Raw genomic sequence first — 25,651 nt, 5'->3', positions numbered from 1 at the left:
AGTCACAGAAAATAGGTAATGAATGAACATGGCTGTGCTCCAATAAAACTTTATCAAAACAGGTGGCCAGCCTACAAGCTGTAGTTTGCTGATCCCTGACATATAGAATCACTTTCAGGGATTTCTGATCTGTAGGCAGCTTATGAAGATGGGAAAATAAGATGAAGTAAAACCACATAAGCCCTCTCAGCTTTGTTAAAGGGATTGTCATTGACCTAAGAAAATATGACTTTAACACAATAGTTACGAGTCCTTATTCAATTTATGCCCTTCTACACAAAGACATATTTCCACTGGGACCCCACGTGAGTGCAGCTGTGTGGCTTAAGAAGAAAAGTGAAATTACAGAAGTATATATAAGCATTTATTTTCCTATTATTTAGAAGCTAAATTCTTACTCTTAAAAAACCCCTCTGCCAAGATTCACAAAGGGTATATTTAAGATTACTCACCCATATCTTGCCAGAGATGCTAAAGAGACCAGCCATTCCAGACATCCTAAAAAAAAAACAAAGAGAAGGAAAACCACAGTGATGCATATTATGAAAATACAAAACAAAACTGAAGTCACAAGGACTGCCCCTTCGCTTCTGGCAGTACATTGTCCTCTCTCCATGATTCAATTCCATTCTTATAGTTTAGACCTCATGGCCAACATTTTAATCACTCTGCTGTAACTGCACTCTAACCCCCTGGCCCTTTCTCCCTCCACCGTACACACATGGCAAAATCCCCAGCCCTAGCAGCTGAATGTCTCTGGGGAAGAAAAATCATATGGCCAGCTGACTGTTCTCCCTTCATCGTCACAAACTTCAGGGCGCAGTCAATACTGCCCAGAACCATTGGCATTTTTTGGCTCTACCTGAGATGAGAGCTCATGTACTTTTCTCTCTCTTCAAATCTTACACACCCTCTCCTCCCCATGCACTCTCAGCTAACAAACACTCCTTTGTCACTGCAAAATCAGAAAACATTATGTGATCTCTCTTACCTTTCTACCACCAAATCTGAGCCTGTACACATCTGTATCCACATTTTCTCTTCTCCTGTTAGAACAGAGAAAGTCTATCTGCCCTACCACAGTCCAAAACCTCCTCCCATTCCTTTTGTCTTATTAATGACTTGGTTCTTTCCATCATCCCCTCTTCCTGCGTTAGCACTTTCTCCCTCTGCTGGATCATTTTCATCAGCATGAAAACACGTGCTACCCTCCCTCATCTTCCAGCATCCCTAGATCTCACACAGCCCTCCAGCTTCACAGACAAACCTCTCCGAAGAGTAGTCTATATTGTTGTTTCTTCTTCCTCACCATATCTTTAACCCATTAAAATCTGGCTGCTGTTCTCACTACTGCACTATCACCATTTGTCAGGGCCACAGTGACCTCACGTGGCTTTATTCAACGTCCGTGTCTCAGACTTGATCTTCCTTCCCCTTGGTAACATGGGACTCAACAAGTACTCCTTCCTTCTTGAGCACCCTTTACTTGGCTTCTAGGAAACTGTGCACTCATATTTGTCCTGCTGCCTCACTAGTACTCATTTTCAGTTTCCTTTTGCTGACTCCTTCTCCAAAACTTCTTGATTTGGGAGTGTCTCGTGGCTCGGTCCCAAGCACTTTTCTCTTTTTCCTTTTCTCTAGGTGACCCCCTGTCTTCCAAGGCTTTAAATGCCATCTGTATGCTTTGTATTTGTGTTCTCCACGGAGACCCATCTCCATGTATCCAACTTGACTGCTCTACAAAGAAGTTTCCATCTCAAACTTAACATGCCCAGTACTGAACCCTCGATCTTCTCTTGCTCAAATCAGTAGGTAGGTCTGGTGGTTAAGATTCAGCCCTCTTACTGCCGTAGCCCACGTTCGTTTCTCAGGCAGGGAACCACACCTCCCATATGTCAGTTCTCATACTGTGGCAGCTGCGTGTTACTTTGATGCTGAAAGCTCCGGCACTAGTATTTCAAATACCAGCAGGATCAAGCATGGTGGACAGGTTTCAGCGGAGTTTCCAGAGTAAGACAGACTAGGAAGAAGGACCTGGCCACCCACTTCCGAAAAATATGGCCATGATAACCCTGTGAATAGCAGCAGAACATTGTCTGACATAGCATGTCTGATATAGATGAGGGGAAGGTGCAAAAAGACCAGGCAAGGTTCCCTCCACTGTATACGGAGTCACTAGGAGTTGGAATCGACTCAATGGCAGCAACAATATGTAATAGTTAATATAAAGTAACATGAGGTTTCACCACGTGCCAGGCACTGTTCTGAGCTCTTTCACATAAATTAACTTGTTTAATAATCACAAAAAACTCTCCATGCTAGTGGGACTGATTTTATCCTAGTTTTACAGGTGAGTAAACCGAGGCACCAACAATAACAAATCAGTAAGTATTCAAACCACGAGGATCCACCAAGTACTCAAACCAGAAACCTAGGAGCTATTATTTGTGAATTTTCCCTCTCCTTCACCTTAGCCAAGTCTACCTTCAAACATATTTCAAATCGAACCATTCTCTCCATGCCCACTGCTGCCACCCTGATATGCACTACCATTATCCCTAGGCTACACATGACAACAGCTGTCTAACTGTCTCACCTCAGCCGTTCTCGCTCTCTCCAATTTCTTCTCCTAAGAGCCACCTACTCATTGCATGTACTGATAACCTCCAAGTTCCCCACTGTGGCCACAGGCCCTGTGTGATCTGGCTCCAGCCTGCCTCTCTTACTCGGTTCACATGACTCTCCCTCCCCTTCATTGTCCTCGACCCTGGCCACCTTTCTGCTCCTCAGCACACCAAGCTCTTTCCAAATTGGGGCCTATGTTCATGCTATACACCCATTCCCGGGAATATTCTTCCCCTGCTTTTTACCTGGCTAGATCCTTCTATCCTTCATATCTCACACACAATCCTCTCCCCAGAGCCACGTCTCCTAGAGCCTCCATCTAATGTAGGTCCATGCCCCTCCAGTTATTCCTTGTCTCAGTAAAGGTGTGTTTGTCTGTTTGCTTTTGGTGAAGGAAGATTGGCCCTGAGCTAACATCTGTTGCCAATCTTCCTCTTTTTGCTTGAGTAAGACTGTTACTGAGCTAACATCTGTGCCAATCTTTCTCTGTCTTGTATGTGGGACGCCACTACAGCATGGCTTGATGAGCAGTGTGTAGGTCTGTGCCCAGGATCCCAACCCATGAACACAAGGCCGCAGAAGTGGAGCACTTGAACTTAACCACTATGCCACCAGGCTGGCCCCAAGGTGTGTTTCTAATTTTTTTTAAATAGGCCTTATCCAGACTATGATTCTCTGTATTCCTAGTTTTTTTCTTAATCTGTCTTACTTGAAGTTACTTGAGAAGAAGAGGGACCATGTCTGTCTGGTTCACTATTGAATATCTAGCACTTAGAACAGCATCTGGCATGAAAGCAGTGCTCAAATATTTGTAGAATAAAATGCCAGAGGTGAGCTGCTTTTAAAGTAAGCTATGTATTTCCTGGGTATTATATAGATACCACTAGATGACTGATTTCTGACGTATTGCATGATTTGCTCCTATTTCAGCAGGACATTTTTTACACTTACATATTCTAACATAAAATTACAAATAGGACAACTCATTCAAAACTAAAACCAACTGTGGAAAAACTTATTATCATTTGGCCTTATCTACCTCACCAAGTATTATACAGTTTGTTATCATGGCCAAAAGTTACTCCCAGGAGTATTCTGCTAGGCAGCCAGACATCATCAGTTTTCTTTTCCACACAAGATACAAGAGCAATTCTTTCATGAACTATAATTCAAGAAAGAGTTACTCCTCTATCTTATCAATAATTTAAAAGGAAGGAATAATGGTAGATGATGTTTAATAACATATTTTGTAAACAGAAAACAGCGTGGCTTAGTGCAAACGCTAGAGGAGAGACTTTCTGTAACCCACCAAATTACTACTTAACTCTCAGCATACTAACAAGTAGCTAAAACATATGGGGTCATAAACCAGCAATACCACATTGGCCAAACACGGTCATGTGTAGTCTGCATAATTAGAAGTGAATAGGAAGAAAAATGTAGGCTTTCAACGTCCATGGGCTGTTAACTTGATACCTCCTGTTCTTTTTTTAAGAACACTTTGTCATTAAAAAAACATCAAGTTACGTTAGAGAAGCGGGGGACTTCCAGCCAGTCAGAGGCTCAACTGATTGCCATTTCTTCTCTAAGATATAATTCTGCAGGTCTTCGTAGATTCCTGGGCCACGATAACGGCGGAATATTCCATCCTTTGCACTAAAATTATCAAAATAAACTGATTACAAACAGGTGTTACAGATAAAAAAAATCAAAATAACTATTGGTTTTACATGGGAACTCCACTTTGAATTTTAATTTGGCTCAAATGAAGAAAAACGATATAATTAGGCATAAAGCAGTAAGTAAGCATAAATATTAATCTTTTACAAATGAGAAATTCCAAAACAGAAAGCATTCAACATTCTATTTTATCACTGCACAATTTGTAACTATAAACGAAGTTCTTGGCAGTGTTTAATCTGCCAAGTTACTTTTCATTATTTTTGCTACCAATTATTTTGAGTTTTCTTATGACAGCAAAGCAGTAATTGTTACCAAGTTTTAAAAAATTGTATCCACATTTCCAAATTTATGTTATTCAATCCCTCCCCTCAAAGTCAACAAAACACCTCTTAGTGTTGCATGCCCCTTCAGGCTTCCCTCCCTCTCGCTCTCTCACCAGTCAAGCTCCCTAAGGGAAGAGTCCGCACTTGCCATCCTCTCCTCTCATATTATTCATTCACTACTCAACATGAGTGGGGCTTCTGCTACCACGACTCCATTGAAAGTGCTCAAAGTGGGAGAGTCTTCCATGACTCCCACTGCCATATCAACAGAGCACTTTTCTGCCATTTTTCCTTGGTCTGTCATTGGCACTGTCCTCTACTGAACACCCCTTCCTTCCTCCTTTCCCTTGCCTTTTATGACATTAGCTCCCTGGACTTCTCCCTACTACTCTGACCATCCCTTCTCAGTTTCTTGCTCCCTGTATTTCTTCACAGATGTCCTAATGTTGGTCAACCACAGGTTCTATCCTTGACCTGCTTCTCTTTCCACTGGGTATGTGTTCTCTAGATATATTTCAACTGTTACCTATCTCAGTGCTGAGGAAGGCCCAATACGTATCTCAAGTCTAGATCTTTCTTCTGAGTTCTAGATCCTGCACCCTATGAGCCAGCCATATAGAACTAGTTACTGTTCTCAAAAGGGATCTCATTTTCTCCTGGGCTTTTCCATGATATCTCCTCTCTCTGGAAAGGCCTCTTCTACCTTGTCTGCTTCACCAATTCCTATGTAACTATTAAGAATCATCCCACCTTTTCTATCGTCAGAAAAGTCTTCTCTGACCTCCCTCCTCCACACCTATTCACTGCCTGAAATTAGGTTCCCTTCTCTGCAGCACGCTGGGCATTGCTCTCTCCTAATAGCTCATATTCAGTGCAGAGCAGTCTTTCTCCTGAATGAGTGACGGTTTTGGAAAACAACTGAGAATTCCTGGTACATTATCTACTGATTTCTAATCTTCGCAAGACCAAAAAGTTACTTAAACTTACTGGAAAAACGCCGGGAGAGTGGTGACAAAGAAGCGGCCACTCAAACCTACAAGAAGCAAAAACAAAAAAAGTTACAAGAGAAACTTGGTCTGCCCCAAACACCTCACTTAAGTTCTAAGAACAAGCAGCCTGGAGCTTGCTTTCATAACCACATTATCAAAATCATCACAAGTATTGAATTGCATTTACCATTTCTTTCTTTGACTTAAAGAAATTTTACTTTTTTTAACCATTTTTATTTACCTAACACTTTCCAGTCACTGACATACAACCTGCTTATCTACGATGAGTTACCCTGGAGTTTTCTGGCTTGTGCGCCACTTGGAATTGTATGATGGCTGAAAGGATAAGTTTGAGAGGCATGCAAGCCGCGTTAAATACTAAATTCTCCATTTAGTAGCTTTGTGACCTTATACAAATTACTTAACCTTTATACCTCATCTATAAAATGGGTGTATTAAATTATTACAATTAACTGAACATAACAAAATAAACTATTAACTGAATTGTTCTGAAGTTAGATTAGATCAGTGTGTTAAGTGCTTAGCACATAACAACAACTCAATAAATTACAGGTATTATTATATCAGTTATAAGCCTAAAGGAAACAATAAAGGGGCTGGCCCCATGTGGCCAAGTGGTTAAGTTCATGCGCTCCACTTCGGTGACCCTGGGTTTGCTGGTTCAGATGCTGCGTGCGGACCTACACACCGCTCATCAAGCCATGCTGTGGCAGCATCCCACAGAGAAGAACCAGAATGACTTACAACCAGGATATACAACTATGTACTGGGGCTTTGTGGAAAGAGGGAAAAAAAAAAAGGAAGATTGGCAACAGATGTTAGCTCAGGGCCAATCTTCCTCAGTAAAAAAGCAAAAAAAAAAGAACAATAAAGAATATGAAATAAGAAGATCATGTATAATCTTTGCACATTTATAAAATTTGCAAGTACTGTCAAGGTACTCTATGTACATTAAACAGATGTGCCCAATTTGCCTTAGTAAACCTTTACTGAGCACTAACTCCATATCAAATGCTATGCTAGATACATGTGAAGACAAAGACAAATAAAACCCTTAGTCACTCAGCAAATATTTACTAAGCACCATTTTTGATCCAGGGACTGTGATAGGCACAGATAAGCAAAACACATACAGTCTGTTCTCACACAACTCGCAATCTGGTGGCAGAGGGAAAAACTTAATAATCACAATCATAGCATAAACAGAGATAGATGATCTCAAGAAAGAGGATGCAACAAAAACCTGAATAAGACTAGGAATGAAGAACAGGTCCCTGCTGTTTAAATGTTTACAAACAAATACTTAAGTGGACATCAAGAGTGAGTAACCCTGGTCTGGCAAAGAGAAAGAAAGCTAAAGGATACTCCTGGCCAGCATGGAAAAATGACAGACACCATTTTAACATTTCTCTTCACTTCTGCCTTTCCCACTGAAGAACAATCTGGACAAAATAAAATATCTATTCAAATAAAGTAGCTCAAATTTTATGTCTCTGTGGTCACTTGTCATTTCAAATACTGAAGCTTTACTTTTAAAAACATGGAAAATTTGCTTAGACCCATTTTATAAATTAAATCTGTATTCAGCATAATAATTTATTGATTGATGATGAGTCCTCCCAAAGGATTCTCTATTTTTTCGCATATCAAATCAAGAAGACTTTAAAACATCCCTATGGCACTTAAAAGAAAACACAGTTCTCTGAAGGTAGTAAAAGTGAACGTTACACAAAGAAACATTTACTACATACGTTTATTATTGTACATTAAAGGAAAAGAAAGGCTGTACTGGCAGTCACAAAAACAGAGGTGACCTGGTGACCTGAGAAGTCAACTGAGGACTGTAATAAGCATCTCTGTCTACAGGGCATCTCTGGCTCTAACAGTGCTTGGAACTCCATCCTAGGAGGGAACAAAGGTATCTTTCAGTATACTGCCAACTCTCAACTGCCAGAGGACAAAGTGTTGGCAATCCTAAATGCTTAAAAATTTATCATATACTTCTGTTTAAAATAAATATTACAAAGTTTCTTATCTCACTTCTTTCCTAGCTAGAGTCTTATGACCACCAAAAAGTTTTATCTAAGGAAAATTACAGTGTTAGGAAATCACGCTTCATTACTTAACTTTTAAAAGGCAATGAGCAAACAAAGTACATTCCACTACTTCTTCAAGCTTCTATTTTGATTTTATCTTTATTAGAATAAATAGATAGGATTTCTAATAAATGTTAGGTATCATGGAAGGCAGTATTTTTAACTTATTCTTTAAAGTCTTTCATATCTTCTTGGTCATCACTGGCCATGGCAATAAGTAAAAAAGCAAATAAATAAATATTAAAAATATTTCATAAAACACACTAAATCATACAATATGCAAAACAATATTTCCAGATTCAAGGGCCAGCTTGCCTGGGGTCAAACCTCACTTCTGCGTCGTCTTAGTTTGTAACACGGAACAGTTAATTTAAGCTATTTGGGCTTCAGTTTTATTATAAATGGGCAGAATTTCGATTTTGTAGTATTTCAGTATTAAATGATTTTATATTTATAAAGCATATAGAAAAGTGTCTGACATATAATAAATACTAAATAAATGCTAGCTATTATTTTTCTATATGTAAATCTCTGATTCAAAGTTAGAATAAAATAAGAGGATGTAATAAACACTAATTTAGTCTTAAGTGCTTTGGAAATTGCACATTATTTTGGATAACATATCTTTAAAAATAAATGTGTCCCTGAAAATCAATGAGTAATGAGTACAGAGAAAATAAGAAAAAAGAAACACAGTGGCAGATGGTCTTTGGGATTTTTCTGCATCTTTCTGGTTCAGGCTAGAAGGTATAACAGGACACTTATTCCCAAAATTGTTAGATTAAAGCACATAAGAATTTTATGGCTCTTGATACGAATTGCTGTTTTGTTTTCCATAACCAGTACACCAATTTACAAGGCCATCGACTAAGGTTCATTTAAAACAAAGACCACTATTAATAAATTGTAGCACCTCGAGACTGCTTTCATTTACGCTTCTTTGTCAATATTTCTTCAAATGACAACTCGTGGAATATTAATAATAAGGTTATAGCATCTAACTCAGATATGACTTCAGTTTGTTGTCTGGAATAAAATACTGTCACTGAAGATGTATTCAGTAAAATCTATAACAACAAAATCAAGAACAGCCAAAGTGGTCCTTAGATTATGACACACTACTAAGCGCTTGAAGATGCGACACCACACGAAATTCATCTCAAATAAATGTCACTTGCGAGAGGCTGAAAGACGTCAGACAGCCCTGGGTCTCATGTCAGTGCTCCAAAAATGTCTTTTAACCTTTAATACTGATGTGATGAACTGTCAAGGGAGAATGTCGTTACCCGAAAAGTTAAAACATGACCACCTTGGAATAGAGAAGTACCATCTGAGGTTGTGGCTTCAGGGTTTAAAAACAAGTGAGGATCTTAAAGATTTATAACAGCACGGCAACAGCTCATTTCAAGGTTTGCATAATGGTTCATGCAACAAATTTCAGAAAGTGTGGAAGAAACACGTGCATTCATAAACCTAAAGGTTAAATAAATAAATAAATAACAGGGATAAAGTTTGACCACAAAGTCTCCGAAATTTCTGCATGCTTTTTTTACCTTAAGGGTAATTTAATTTCCACTTTAAAAAGAAGGTTGCATTGCAACATAAAAGGGGCACTAATCCAGAATGCAGGAAAAAGTTAATTTCTTATTAGCAAGCTTATCTTAAAGACATATAGCAAAACATAAAGAATTAAAATATTAGAGAAAAAATTATGGCATAGAATTATATTTTGATATGCAAAAACACAATAGAAATTAAGTTCAATATTAAGAAAATAAGGATAGCTATTAGCTTCTGTTCTACTATTTATTAGCTGTGTTACCTTGGGCATATTATTTAACTTCTGTAAGCCTCAGTATTCTGAATAATATAGAGATAAAGAGTTTGTTCTTCCTAGGGTTGTTGTGAAGCTAAAATGTATGTATGTGCTTAAATTACCGGCTGAAGTAAAGGCTTACTAAATGTTAGTTAATATCACTAAAGAAAGCAGCAGAAGGAAAACAATGGAAAAAAGTAGAACTAACCATACCTTCAAGATTAAATAAAGTTGTCAACAGAATACAAAAGACTAACTTTTACAATTACAAAATTAAAATATTAACAGGAACTGAAGTACAGTAAACTAAATTGGCTTCTGTAATAAATTAGTGGTTTTAAACACAATGCTTACTCTTGGCCACCGCAGGGGTCCCGCTTACCTCTAATCTAGTCAAATGGCCACCACTCATGCATGCTCTATGAACAGCTGCTGTTTTCCTGTCCTTGACAACTAAGCTTATCTGCACGGAACAGACGGTTCAAGTACTTACCCATTAAATTTAATTCCCCAAATTCAGCTCAACTGCAACATCACCTGGACTATGCAGGATTGAAGAGGCAGTGTAATGTACCCTCATCTAAGGCCTGTCCTTTCCTGGACGTCTACATCTCGGCTGTAAAAATGCAATGAGCTTATTATAATCCCCAGTGTTTCTAATTCTCAAATCTTCTTTTCTGTTTAAAATACCTTAAAAACATCTCTTATTTTATATACCAATGAAAGAATTATAGAGTATGAACTATGAGTGAGAATTATTAAAGAGTAAGAATGATAAAATTCTTGAATAAGATTTATAACAGAATTATTAAAGGGTATGCATGAAGACTTCAAAAATTCTTACTTTCCCTTCCTTTTAAATTTCACTTGAGGGAAAAGAAACGAAATTATCCCTTGCTAGCACTCTCGTGGCAAGGCAGCTCTGATGAAAGAGTGTACTGATGGAGATCTGTAACCAAATAAAAGTCTGTAGACAGAAATATCCAGTAAAGTGCTAAACTGTAGAGAAAAATCATCATTTCAATGGTTTCCCACGGCCCATTCAGGACATTAGATTTTGTAAAAGTGAAGTAAATACGCAAATAGCTCCCAGGAAAAGGGACAAGCTGCCCCAGAGGCTTGCCAGTAAACGAGTACCACATGAGAGACTCTCTTCATTTGGCTTCCAGAAGCCCCCACTTCTCCATCTCCCTCCCACCTCCCTGGCTTCTCCTTTTCTTCTGATGGAACTATTTCTTTCCTTCTAATTGTTAGAGTGACCTGGTTCTCAACCCTCAAACCAGTTCTCCAGCACACACTCCCTAAATAATCTCAATTCTTTCCTTCATTTCAAATACCACTACACTGATCACCCTCAGTTGTAAATCTCTAGCTCATCTCTACTTGGATTTCTATTAAACATCTCAGACTTACACCCTGTCCCAACCTGCTCCTCCTTCAGTCTTCATCTTCTCTCTTTCTACCAAATGCTACAACTAATCTATCAGGAAATCCCTTTGGATAATGTAGCCAAATGTAGTATCTTGAATCCAATCACTTACCATTGCTGCTACTAGTCCAAGACTCCCTCTTCTCAACTCATGGGCCACTACAGTAACCTCCGAACTGCGCCTCCTGCCTCCACTTCCGACCCGCTATAGTCCATGTTTCACATAGCAGCCAAAGGGCTTATTTTAAAACATAAATCATGTCATGTCACTCCTCTGCTCAAAATCTTCCAGGAGCTTCCTTCTTACGATACTTCAGATAAAACCTAAACTCCCTGCCATGGCCAAAAAGACAGTGTATGGTCTGGTCCCTAGCTATATCTCCAGCCCCATTTATCTCAAGTACCCCACTGGCTGTCATATTGGTCCTCAAATAAGCCAAGCACACTCCCACCTGCCCAGGGTGTTTGTTCTGCCTGGAATGCTCCTCCCCCAAAGCTGGTGAAATTCACTCTCCCAATCTGTCAAGACCTCTGGTCAAACACTCCTTCCCTGTACATCCTCTTTAAAATAGTGGCTGCCATTATTTTCTACATTTTTGACCCTGCTTACTTTTCTTCATAGCCTTTACCACCATTAGACATTATTTGCTCTTTTACTTTTGGTACTGTTTATCTCCTTCACCAGAATGTAAGCTCAATGAGGAGCCAGCTCTTTGTCTTCCTTATTCACCTCTGCATCCCAGGATCCAGAACATGGCCTGGTGCAGGGCAGGAACTCAAATATTTGAATAAACACATTATTTCTAAACTCTATTAAAAGATTAATTGAAAGCTAGGTTTGTAATTTAAAGTAAAATTATAAAAACCAAATAGTATAATAAACATAAAATATATAAACATAAAATAGTATAATCTGAAGTGAAATATTCTCTAGGCCACTCAATCATGCATGTAGAATTTTGTCTCCTAAGTTTTATTTACAGTTTTTAAGTTTTTATAACTTAAAGAATTCTAGACTTTCTACTTTAAAAAATTATTCTACTACATAAAACAATCATTTTTCCTTTTATGGACAGTGTTTCCTCACTATTTCTATAGAATACCACATCAAAGACTTTTTTCCTTCTTCTTTGATAAAGATTTCAAACATATATAGCTTGTTTTACATAAATACTATGAGTCAGTGATGAATTTGTTTTTTAAATATTTCATCATAATCAATTTCTCTCTTACTTCACTATCAAAAAAGCACTTAATCCACTTATAGTGGAAAAGACAGTTGTAAGTCTACATTTTAGATGGAAAGATTATCTTCAGTTAGACTTAGATTTGTGAATCCATCACAAAGCCAACTGTTTAATTCTTTTAATTCAAATCATGCTGTGAATTCACAGTAGGTATACAAAATGGCTGAAATGTGATTGGCCAGCTGCATTTCTAAGAAACTCATCATAAAATGTGTCTAGTGTCCACTAATTAACAAGGGTTATACCTGATTTCACTGGACTCAAACTACTAAAAGATGAAAACAAGTTTACAGCAAAAATGTAATTCTAATAACTTGACCTCCAAACAGAATAACTCATTATAATGGCCCAAACCACGAACTAATAACCACAACTGTTCATCTTGAAATAGCAGATGGCCAGAAGTGGCTCAGATTCAAATGCTCAAAAGATGGAGCCTTAAGGACTCATGGCTTTTAATAGAAATCTCTCTCCATGGGTTTCTCAACACATTGATCTTAACACACAACCATCCAATTTGTTGTCCAAGTAACTGGTAATTCATTACCTTGTGTTTTTTGAACTCTCAGTAAGTACAGAAAGGCAATAGCTATACTTGCATACCTACCTTCTTTTTTCCCTTGTAAAGGGAGGCAACAGGTAGAAATTAAATGTAGATAGGAAAAAATGAATAAACTTTGAACATAGTCAAATTAGAGATTTCAATCTACAAAAGCCCAATTTTTCTTCTCTGGATTCATATGTAATACACAAGTTATTTTTAAACTGCAAATAGAAATTAATTGTATCTTTTCAGAATTCAAGTCTCCTTTACCTTCCTCTTCCTTTTGAAAAATTACATCATTAACAGCTAATAAATGTAGATGGAATGACAGAATTAGAAATTCACCATTCTGGAACCCACAATGAAACATTTAACTCAGGTAAGATCATCAAGTATCTTAAAACCCAAAGTATCACCCACAGATTACCTGCCAATTACAAAGTGGGGTCTTTTCTTTGTAACTGAGATGCTTAGTGTCATTACCTTAACCAAGTGCTCAAACGCGACATCACTAATGGTGACAGTACATGTCTTCTGATGGGATACAATATAAAGTCACAGCATCATCTATGAAGTACTCTTGCATAAATGTCTAACCCAAAATAACAGCTCTAGACTGAACTTCAAGTTTATAGAAAATGCAGAAAACACAAGAATAAGCTAAATGCCACCAGAAGGAAACCCGGGCAAATTCCTGGTCAGTTCTTTTGGGCAAATTCCTGGTCAGTTCTTTTCAGAATATCAATGTCATGAAAAAAATGGGGACTATTCTAGATAAAGGGCAACTAAAAACATATCAACCAAATGAAAATGGTGAACCTTGATTAGATCCTGGGTCAAAAAACTGTAAGAAGTCATGTGGGAAATAATTAGGGAAATTGTAATATGCTGAAGTATTGAAGGGAAAAATATCATGATGTCTGCAACTTATTTTCAAAAGACTTAGCAAAAAATAATAATATAAAAATATAAATATATATATATACACATATATGTATGTGTAAACAGACTCAAATATGCCAAAATGTTATCTATTGATTCTAGATGGTCAGTTCAAGGGTACCCATTATCCTCGAAAAGGATCTTGAAATACACTTGAAAATTTTAAAAATAAAAAGTAACAAACTTTTGCATTTAATGTTCGACATCCACAGTACCTGGTTCTTGAATGACATCTACCTTCCCCACGCTGATCTGAAGTAAGTCACCATTCTTTGCAAATGTCTCCCATTCTGAATCAGTCTGCTGGCAGGATGGACACCAAGGGGCATAACTATAAAAGAAGAATGGTTAATCAATATAAACATATGAAAAATATCTGTAAAAAAAAACAAAGAGAAATAGAGTATTTAACTTTAAAAAAATTCTTAGTGGCCAGCCCAGTGGCATAGTGGTTAAGTTCACATACTCTGCTTCAGTGGCCTGGTGTTCATAGGCTCAGATCCTGGGCATAGACCCACACATTACTCACCAAGCCATGCTGTGGCAGCATTCCACACACAAAATAGAGGAGGTTAGCTCAGGGACAATCTTCCTCAAGCAAAAAGAGGAAGATTGGCAACAGATGTTCACTCAGGGCCAATCTTCCTCACAAAAAAAAGCAAAAACAAAAACTTAACAAAAAGGAAGGACAAAAGCAAGCTTTTCTCAAGTCATTTGATACAGAAAAACAGAAGCGTATTTCCCCCCTAGAATTTAATGTATGAGTATCAATTCCCTGGGAAGAAAATTAGCCAAAGTTTAAGAAGATTTTCACAAATTCTATAATACATAAAATATTTTATTTCAGTGTTATTCTCAGAATCAACTCAAATTTTGTCACTTTCCAGATGGCTTTTGATATTTGAGGGTGAACACTGTTTTGAGTGCCCTACTAAATGAGGACAATTTTCACCAGGATGTCCCTAAACTAGCCAAACCAGTTTCGGATCCATCAAAGGTACAGATCTGATGAACAGAGACCAGAAGATCTGTCAACAGTAGGTCCCCAAGAACGTGAGGCATTTCCAAAGTCTGTGGCAGTTCTCGACCATTCCGAGAAAAAAGTTAAAGGGTAAACCAGTTTTACCCAACACTTTCTTAAATAGGAGTTAGAAATACCTGGGCCATTAACCAGAACCCTGGTTTTACATTTATTTTTTCATTCAATAAACATGAATTGACAACTATGCTACAAGCTGAAGCTACCAGTGTGAACAAGACAGACAGGTGCCTCCTCCCCTTGCAGACTGTACAGTGCAGAAGTGGACAGAGCTAAGCTCAGGAGTAATGACAGTCCCGGTGGCAAATGCTGTGACTGAGAGTGAGGAACACTGCTATGGAGACACTCAGGAGCTGGGTGATCTCAGAAGGGGTCACAGAGAAAGAAGCACACGTCCTAAGATCTAAAGTCGGAGGGAACAGCCAGAGAGGGGTTAAGGAATGTTCTAATCTGAGCAGAGAGAATGGCATGTGTGAAGCCTCAGAGTACTGAGAGGGGATGGTGAGGACATTATCCACAGCCTTTAAAAATGTTATAAAAGGAGTTAGGACTTTATTTGAAGCGCCATGTAAGCCCTAAAGAGGTAAGAGAATTACGATCCGATTTACATTTCGGAAAAATCACTTGCAATTCTGTGGATGATGGATCAGGGAAGGGTGAGACGGAAGCAAAGAGAAGAACTGGAAGGCTGGGCCATCAACCTGGCAAGATGCTGGTGGCCTCACCTTGCTCTCCCATGGTCCTGGAACACACCACGAATACTCACACCATAAAGCTCTGAAGTGGTTCATTTCATCTGCAGGTGTTAAAATGGGATCCAGAGAGGTGTGCTGTTTAGAAAGCTCAGTGGATTGAATAGTAATCCCTAAAAAAAGATATGTCCAAGATCTAACCCTGGTACCTGTGAATGTGACCTAGAAAAAGAGGTAGGAAAGAATGCCTGCTAAAAAGAAGAAAATACAGACTGGGGAAAAACTTCCTTAAGAAAGGAAATAAGGGGAAAAAGTGCTAAACAACTGATCAAATTCCATAACAAGATTTAGGCTCAAAGTGTCACTGACTAACTGCCCCGAGTAACTGAAAGGAGGTTTCAAAAGCATTTAACTTTCTCAAAAGTGTTTTTTAGTTATGTTAAAATATTCAACCACCAATTGCCCTGAATCAGTCCAAACCCCACCGCAAGAAGGATGCCTGTGCAGGTGGGCAGAAAAGTGACCAAAAGTTACCTTTGCTTCATTTTAATGTTAAGATCCCCGCCCCAGCAGGAGCTTAAGCCTTATTAGCATAACATGCGATGTGTATGAAAGCATATTTTCAAAGCAAACCTGTGTGAGCTTATACCCACCTCTGCATGTGATGACAAAACTTCCCTTTTGAATATTCATTCCCCATTCAAAATAAAAGGCCCCTGCTTTTCCTTGCTTGGAGAGCCACAGCTTTGAAAGCGATTCCCATGGTCTCCTTTATTTGCTGAAAACAAATTTTATATTGTGTGACAACTACTTTGGGTGAAGGCTTTGATTTCAACTCACCAAGAGGCCAACCCACTTTGGTTCGGTAACAAAAGGTGCTGTCAGGTCATTATTTACAAATCCTTTTATCTTGAACTGAGCAGAAGCAGGTATATAAGTGTCATTCAAAAAAAAAATACAAACCAACTGTGCTGAATAACAACAAAACCCTGAAACTGGGCAAGATTTTGGTCTTTCACATAAATAAAGATGGGGGGGTAGGTGGTAAAAAGTCAAGACAGTAAAAGCATTGAGATTAGACAGAACCCAGAAGAGAAAGGGCTGCCCAAAGCAAGGCATGCATTTCTCTCTCCAGGGAGGCCCCAGAAGCCGCCAGACTTCGTAAGCACAGTCGTTCATCCTCTCAACTCCATCTCTCGCAAAGACTGGTATAGCCAATTCCAAGATCATTCTAAGAGGTCATTAATCCTCCCATTACAGCTCACTGTCCAGTCTCTGAGATCCAAGAGACACAGACTAGAGAACGTGATCCAAGAACAATCTACTGACAGTTTGAATTTGGATGTTTTTTAAACACTTGTATTTCTACATTTCCAGGGCAAAGTACATTCCCGGTATACAGTAAGTGCTTAATAAATGTTCGCTAAATAAATAAGTAAACAAACTTCAAAGAAAATTATATTCTTCATCTGAGAAGACAATTTTCTACATATTTTCTAAATATGGAAATGGCAGATGAGACTGGGGCAAACTGATGGTAAACTTTAGGGAAAAAAGGAACATTTTATTATTAAGTATACTTCAACAGGCATTTCAGTATATTGGATAAGAGCTGGGCCAGATTCAGAAAGACCAACCACATTAACCATGTGACTTTGGGCAGGTTGATAATCACTCCATGCCTCAGTTTCTTCATCTGCAAAATGGGATAACAGCAACTACCTTAACAGGTTATTGGGAAATTAGATGACACGTGTAAAGCAGACACATACTAGGAACAATCATTAATACAAAGTACATTTGTAACACACAACTTGGTTTCCAAGACACTTTTATGACGCATTAGCTTGTGTGAACTTTACAACCTCATTGTCAAACACACAAAGCAGGTGTAAAGTGACTCGCTTGAGGTCACCCAAGACCACACAGAGCAAGAACTCAGATGGAGGTATTTATGTGATAAAAATCTCCAACGAAAATAAGACCCAACACCCACAGAGAGAGAGGAAGAGGGGAGTGAGGGAGTGGGAGAGAAAGAGAGAAGGAATAAGCAATAAATTCCAAAAATAAGGAGGAAATCTTGACATACAATTTAATAAACTCTAGATCCTCTCTGCTTTGTTTCTCTAGGCCTGTTTCTTCATATAACTCCTGGATACATTTCCTACATCAGTAATTATTAAATCATGTAAATTTCATCATTTTTCAAAATCTCAGTCCCTCATCTCTAGACAGGCTCTTATACGAATTAGGGTTTTGGTGATATTGACCCTCAGATACACAACACCCTTGAGATAATTTCAGACATTCCTTATATGGAGCGCTATCTGTTGGTCTAGGCACTATTACTGCCATTATTTCCAAGATTTAATCAGAGCTTATTCTGTTGGAAGGCACCAAGACCATTCACTAACCCAGTGGGTTCTTTTGGTGGTTGAGATAAGCCAACTCTCCCTCTCAGGTGTGGGAATTGTGCCATTGTTGCAGCTTTTAAAATCATTAGTATTCTTTTGTATACAAAGGATAGTAATTTAGACAGTAATTTAGAACCTACTATAAGTAAAATACCTCCAGGGCCCAAATGAACACAAAGAAGGAAAGTCACATGATCTTCATGCTCTGCTCTCCTGTGCTCTCTTTCTGTGTGCGTGTGTGTCTATACATATGTATATATAAATGTAATTTCTTTACGTACATATGCATGATAAAGCTCACCAGAAATGACTGAACACAATCTTCATGTATATTATTTAAACCTAGTTCATAGTGGCAGTCTTCCCCTAAGAACTACAGAAGAGTTCACCTGCCATAACTTTGTCTTTTATATTCAAATTAATCTTTCTTTGACTTACAAGTCTCCAAGAGGAAATAGAACCTTTATAGCCATGGTTCTAATGTTTGTATCTAACGTAATGTAATGTACAAAACAGTACCTTTTCTATTTAAATTTTTTGCAAGTGACAGTGGTATATAAAATTAGTAAGCTTCACAAAGACATTTTAAATACATTCCAGATAGCCTAAACATTGTTAAATTACACTAACTTGGATATCAGTCCAATGTTTTTATTCGTTTCTGGGAAACAAAATTCCATAGCATGCTTTTGTTATCCATGTTAGTATTTAGGTACAAATCACACTTAGGTTCTGCTATATGCAAGGTGGTTGAAGGCCCTTGACTCTTTGATTGCATGACTCACTGAATTTGGTGTGAGATTTCATTAAGTAAACTAAAACACTTCGGGGGAAGGAATTACTTAAATATATTTCCTAGAAATAAAATTTTACTAAAAATAAACTTTTATTCCCCAATAATGGGCAATTCTTTGCTTCTGTCCTGGCTCAAATTTCACCAGTGTTTCCCAGTACATTCTCTTTTCTTATCCTTGCAGAAACGAGATGGACAATGACAGAGTCAATTTTCACTTAGAACTTACTTAAACCAAAACAATCAGAAAAATCTGTGATAATGAAGACAACAGAGGTATCCTAGGTTCATCTTTCTATGACTTAATAAATGAAACTAAATTAAACGTCAACAAATGATGCAACAAATACAGACATCAAGAATTATTATTCTTTCTGGAAAATCTAGAAAAACTCTTAATGACCCAAGAGTTGAAAGCCTTATGCTAAATTATATTTCTTTAGAAGATCATTTCTAGGACATGTTATCATAAAATGTAGAGGGAAACTGAAAATTGACACCTCTACAAAAAGTATGACACCTGCTAGAGAAAATGGAATTCAGTACTTTCACTGGAATGAACACTCCATGAAGGAAGGAACTGGTGCATACCTTGTACCTAAAACAGGGCCTGGCAGGTCCTAGGCCACAAGTAAACATTTATTACATCAATAAACAAATGGGAGGTGACAGTCATCATTCTTTTTTTTTTCCTGCTTTTTCTCCCCAAATCCCCCAAGTACACAGTTGTATATTTTAGCTGTGGGTCCTTCTAGTTGTGGTATGTGGGACGCGGCCTCAACGTGGCCTAAAGAGCAGTGCCATGTCAACGCCCAGGATCCGAACTGGGGAACCCCTGGGCCACCGAATTGGAAAGCGTGAACTTAACCACTCGGCCACGGGGCCGGCCCCAATAGTCATCATTCTTAACACCTAAGAAAATATATACAGATGTGTCTGTCCTTCAGTGATACACCTGAAGAAGCTCTTGATTAAAAGAACAATTAAAGCCAATTATTCATTCATTCATTTAGTCAAAAAGTATTTATTGAGGGGCTGGCCCAGTGACATAGTGGTTAAGTTTGAGTGCTCCACTTTGGAGACCCAGGGTTCATGGGTTTCTATCCCAGGCATGGACATGTACACCACTCATCAAGCCATGCTGTGGTGGCATCCCACATACAAAATCCAGGAGGACTCGCACAGATGTTAGCTCAGGGCCAATCTTCCTCACCCAAAAAAAAAAAAAGTTTACGTATAGAACACCTAGTACTTGATAATTATTAAGGCTCCAGAGATAAACAATTCCTCTACTTTAAAGTTTATCATCTAGTAGTCAGACAAAACATAATACAAAAGTACATATACTAATTTATAATTACAAGTTGTGATAAGGGCCATGCTAGATGAAAACAAGGCACAGTAAGAAAGAATTTTCCTGGGGTTGGGCTATAGCGAAGGCGGGGCATCTGTTTGAGTGGTGAGAAGAGTCAGGAGTGAGCATACAGCAATAACGCTCTTTATATGCAGAAGCTAGAGATCGTAAAACCACGGGTGGGCCTCTGAATCCTACAGGAAAAAGGCCTCCACTCATGTGGGTCAGGGTGCTGGCCAGCTGAGAGCCTAAGCACCAAACAGCCAGGTTCTGTGCCTCCTTCCAGGTTCTCCCACTACCCACCTACTCTCCCTGGCTTGCATCTGGGACTGCAAAGCTCAGGGCTGCCTTCCAGTTCTGGCCTTGCTTACCACTTACTAAGGATCTGGCCTTGACCAAAGCTTTAACCTTTTCAAATTTTCATCTCCTCAAGTTAATGAGAACGATAATTCTGCACCAGATTGTTGAGATGATCAAATAAGGCAGCACTCATAATATGTGATGTAAGTAATGCAACTGTTTACTGTGATTGAAATGATGATGAGGAAGAAGGTGATGTGAATGAATATCCTTTGTGGAAACACTCTGAAATCAAACACTTCTAGGTTAGCCTATGAGCTACACTTCTGCTGTTTTTCAATACCCACACCGGTACCTAGGGCAGTGGTTTTCAGTCAGCAGCACTTGGAAATGTGCAGAGGGAAAGGAGGTTGTTAAATTTTTTTTGTCATGTGACAACCAGAATGTAATGGGCAGGGGCCAGGGATGCCAAAGGTTCTGCACTGTGTGGGCCAACCCCATACATCGAAGAACTGTCTAACCCAAAATGCCAATAGTGCCTGGTGAGAACCACTGCTTTGACAGAAAAGAAGCATTCAGTAAACATTTGTAAGATAAATGAAAGCTACATACGTCATTTATTTCCTTCAAAGCACAATAGACTGCCAGTCCTTTGAAATCAAGGAACGTAGCTCCTTCATTTTCAGCTGCCCAGGTCCCAACACTGAACCTAACACACAAGTATTTAATGACTATCTCTTAAACATTCAACCAACAAATTAAGACAATCTATTAAATTACAAGAAATTACAACTATTTGATATGGGCCTGGTAAGGGAGTGATGTTGAAGATGTTTGCTCCAGGTATAAGAAAAATACTGAAAAAACAATACTAAAACCTAGAGATCCTAAGGAAATGAAGCTTTCCTCCATCACCAGATGACTAATTTCAATTTTGGAATATGATCCCCACAAGAACAAAGTCAGAAAAAGTAGTGCTTTATGAAGATCTCTATGCTTTACAGAGGTACATTAATTTAACCCAAAGACACTTCTCTGGATACCAGTTTAAAGGTAGGCAGGCCAAAACTAAGCTACTTGAATATCTACTTCTTTCTTTGGGGGAAAAAACCCACCAGAAGAATATACATAATATATTATACTGCATGCTTTTGTGTTTCAAAAGAACTAAAGTAGTATTCTCAAGGACTGAGATAATGGGAGCCAAGCAAGTGTTTAAAATAGCAAAAGGTTACAAAGCAACTGAATGAAGGACAGTATGAAATAAGGGAAATAGAGAAAAGAAAGTATCAGAAGGCTTAAAGATTAGATCATCTTTCCTAAGCCAGAGAAAGGGCAAACTTTTCATCAAGGGTTGAGAGAAAAAAACACAGCAAGTCAATTCTAGAGACATGGCAGAAATAGGGGTAAAAAATATAAAACAATATATGCAAGCAAACAGGAAGAGAAAAACTGAATATACAGTAAGTCCATAGCATTCATGAAAATATAAATAGTAAAGGGATAATTTTTCAGATCTTAAAAAAGCTTTCAGAATTGAAATGGTGAATTTGAAATTGAATTGCATTTGACTGCAAATACATTAACTGATATTTCTCCTAAACAGAGAAGTTCTTTTTTAAAACTGAAAATTCACTTGCATAGATCCAAAAAATTCACTGTTTGAAAGACAAAGAAAATATAACAAATTAAATTTTATAATAGGAGCTATTCATGTCTCAGAGTAGACAAACAATGCTAGGTCCTTAAAATAAATTAAATTATCAACACCAGTATAACCAGGAATTTCATTATAGGAGCTTTGTATGAAGTGAAATACACAAGAAAAAATTCCCAGAAGAGAGGCAGCATACAAGCAAATGAACAAATAAAAAATTGTCAATCAAAGTAACGTCAAATTTTTTTTTTTTTTTTAAAGATTTTATTTTTTCCTTTTTCTCCCCAAAGCCCCCCCGGTACATAGTTGTGTATTCTTCGTTGTGGGTTCTTCTAGTTGTGGCATGTGGGACGCCGTCTCAGCGTGGTCTGATGAGCAGTGCCATGTCCGCACCCAGGATTCGAACTAACGAAGCACTGGGCCGCCTGCAGCGGAGCGCGCGAACTTAACCACTCGGCCACGGGGCCAGCCCCAGTAACGTCAAATTTTTAATATTGTCAGAAAGTCTAACTTGCTTCTTTAGGGAAGTTAAACACATCATCTGTGGACCCCTATAACAATCTCCATTTATTATGACCAGTTCACCTGAGCAAAGTGTTAACATGGAAGATAGTATTAACACATTCTCCTTTTCCCTGCTATATACATCAGAAAAAAATCAGATCATTTATTGGTTGTTTGAATGAAGGCTTAGAAACTTATAATAGGTCTATAGTGGTACTGAGAATATAATGAATTTTATATATTTTTTAAAGTGTTGGATTTTGTCAAAGAGAGGAGAGGAAGGATCACAAATAAGAGCCACAGTATTTCTTCAAGACGAGCACTTAGGTTCTGGTGTTTAGAAAGAAGTTGCATGTGATGGTTTATACCTCCTTCCTTTCCAGCCTCACTTCATCTCGACCTATTCTGAAGTGTGTTCGATAAAAACAGAACTTCTACAATGATCTCAAGTGCCTACACAGCTTACTTCCGGTTTCATGTCTCATCTGATCTTGCATCAGAGCCCAAACACAGCCCAGTGGATACACGGCAAGCTTTGAGCAACTGATTACTATGTCTAGGCTTTCACATTTATGAAGAATTAAAATTCGAACCGTCAACATGGCCAAACATAGGAGCTTTTGGTTGTTGCTCACTTAGAAGATTCATGTGGCTTAAACTTACCTGAGTTTTAGAGTCCTTGGTTCTCTTACTTAAAAAAAAAATCATAGCTATTTCAAAAGGAACTATGAAGCAGTTGAGGCCATTAAACACAGCCAGCCCTTTCTGCTTTGACCTTCAACACGGACATATACAAACTCAGTTTTAATCAGAAAATTGACAACTAGAAAAACTCTGTTGTGTAAGCACCTACGAAAAAAACAGATCTTTGCATAGAACTAGCTGACAAAATGAAGTCTCCCTAAAACTCTTACAATTATTAGGAACGTGACAGTCCTAAATAAAGCTCTACTGGAAAAGTTTCTCTCTTAAATAGAAACTGACCCTCTCACCTTCAATCAAAGTAGTTACATGGTTTATTTTAATAAGTGCTTCATGTCTACAGATCTCTTTAATAATTTCATTGACTTATTACTATACCAAAGGTATTTTACTTTGAGGTCTAAAACATCCCTTTCTTTGTGACCAAAAGATAAATACCTGTGTGGAAGGTAATGTGTATTATGTTCTTTGAACAATGTGATCCGCTAAGTGATTTATAACTTTGGCCGTGATCTCACACTGAGGTTTCCATTCGATAGGCGTCTGCTTGCAATCTAAATCAAAGATTCAAAATCCGGTCTTGGACAAATAAAGGAAAGCTCCAATTCCGAGAGCATCTATGACCTCAACGTAAAATTAATTATTCAATAGTAGTGATCAAGTATGTATACTGCCTGAAACCACAAGCCAAGGAGATGTGGTCTCAGTGATCGTTTCTCCAGACATTCTTCATTGTCCCTGCCAGCCAGCCACGATGGTCTCCAGCCTGTTCAGACATCTGCCCACTGTGTACTTCAAGTCTTTCAAACAACCACTTCCTAATAGAAGTTAATTTGAAGCTACAATGAACCTATCCCTCGCCTGCTCCTAACTCAAAAGTGAATTTGCCCATCTCCTTCAAGAAACGGCACTATCCACGATTTACCTCCTACTGTTCCAAAAGCACAATTCATTAATGTCCTTTTCTTCATGACACTAGCACAATTAAGGTATGCTATCTACACAGAAGGGCCTACCTCTAAAAATCATAACATATAACATTTATCTGAAATCTTCCTTTAAAACTTCAAAGGCACTAATCTTTCTGTTTTATTTTTCACAATGACATCTCGAGGTTTTCAACATAAAGACTAAGATACTTTGTACAAACTCGTCTGCTCTTGGCCGTGCTGCAATTTTATTTATTCAACAAATACCTCGCCCACGCTGTTTGTACTTGACATAAAGGTCAGTGAAGTGCCGCTTTTGTCCTCTACATACACACCTGTATCAAAAGCACACGACTGGCTTGCAGACGTCCCCTGTTCCCCCTCTTCCCCTTAGTAAGTTGCTCACCCACCAATCCCTGAAACACTTCCTCCTCCAAAGCAGCAGGCGAGCGAGGCGAGGGATACGCGCTACACCCGCAGCTGTCACCGCGGCCAGCCGGGCGCGCATGCGCACCGCGGTCGGGGGAGTCGGGTGACGGGCGCTCACCCGGGAGCAGGTCTGGGCTGGGCAGGGCGGGGCCGGGCCTGAGGGCGAGCCCAGCGGGCAAGGGGCGAGCGCGAGCGACCACGGGCTCGGGGAGGTCGGCGCCCGCGAGGACAGCGGGGCGTGCGGGCACACTCACAATTTCAGCATCCACTCTCCCTCCATCACCAGCGTCCAGTTGGAGGCGGTCATGGGCCGCACCCGGCTGCGCTCCTCAGGCAGCGCGGCCTGCTCGGGGCCGGCCTCCGCCGCCGCCGCCGCCGCCGCGACCCAGGCGGCCACCAGCGCCGTCAGCAGCGGGCCGCAGCGCCCGGCCGCCATGTTGGCGCGCGGAGCGAGGCTCCTCGGCGCGGGGTGCGGGGAAAGCGGCGACGGACCCGCGGCCTCGCTTCCCTGCCAGACGGGGCCTTTCCAGGTGGTCGGAGGAGACGCCGGGTCGCCCCGCCTCCGCCCGCCGCACCCCAGACCCCGCTCCGGACGCGGGCGGCCGCGCCGCCTCTTATCGGCCGGGCTCGCCGAGGCCACGCCCCCTCCTGCCTCGACTTGCCGTTGCCCGGGGTGTCGGTTGCCATGGCAACGGCCGCCCTTTCTTCCTGAATGCCGCGCTGAAAATAAACAGATGACCCAATGTTGCTTAAGTTAGAACATGCACCGCGTGTGCCCAGCTCCCCGGGAAGTGGGGTTGGCGCGTGTGGGTTTTTCTAAAGAGAAATATGGCCCGTAATTTAAAAATGCATCCCCTCCTCAGGGGTAGCCAAAATAACAAGTGGACTGCAAGGTAAACCTGTTTAATGAAAAGCCGAGGGCCGTGGTGGGCATCTCTTGCTAAAAGGGAGAGGAAAATGTCAGTACTCTCTGCAGGTGTGAATTGAAGCATCATTCCCTAATTGGAGTCAATAGTGAAACTAGACTATGCAATTGTATTGTTTGACAAAAATAATTTTAATTTCATAAAAATTTTTACAACGTGGGTCTTAACAGATAAAATAAGTCAGTTAATAAGAATGT

The 25,651-nt window shown here is 39.4% G+C and overlaps 1 protein-coding gene across 1 annotated transcript in view; it reads right to left on the bottom strand.

The window, feature by feature from the left end:
* TMX4 (thioredoxin related transmembrane protein 4) overlaps positions 1 to 25,250 on the bottom strand; it is a 46,560-nt gene extending 21,310 nt beyond the window's left edge. The window contains exons 1-5 of the mRNA XM_070587884.1: positions 24,783 to 25,250; positions 13,931 to 14,046; positions 5,619 to 5,664; positions 4,153 to 4,281; positions 453 to 498 (exon numbers count right to left, since the gene is read on the bottom strand). Of these exons, the coding sequence (XP_070443985.1) occupies positions 453 to 498; positions 4,153 to 4,281; positions 5,619 to 5,664; positions 13,931 to 14,046; positions 24,783 to 24,964 (519 nt within the window). The 5' untranslated portion in view covers positions 24,965 to 25,250. The remainder of the gene's footprint in view (positions 1 to 452; positions 499 to 4,152; positions 4,282 to 5,618; positions 5,665 to 13,930; positions 14,047 to 24,782) is intronic.
* Positions 25,251 to 25,651: the final 401 nt, after the last annotated feature.

The sequence above is a fragment of the Equus przewalskii genome, chromosome 21 (genome assembly GCF_037783145.1).
Source record: "Equus przewalskii isolate Varuska chromosome 21, EquPr2, whole genome shotgun sequence".
NCBI lineage: Eukaryota > Metazoa > Chordata > Mammalia > Perissodactyla > Equidae > Equus > Equus przewalskii.
Note: the sequence above shows the minus strand (reverse complement) of the source record. Positions and strands in the feature narration are given on the sequence as shown.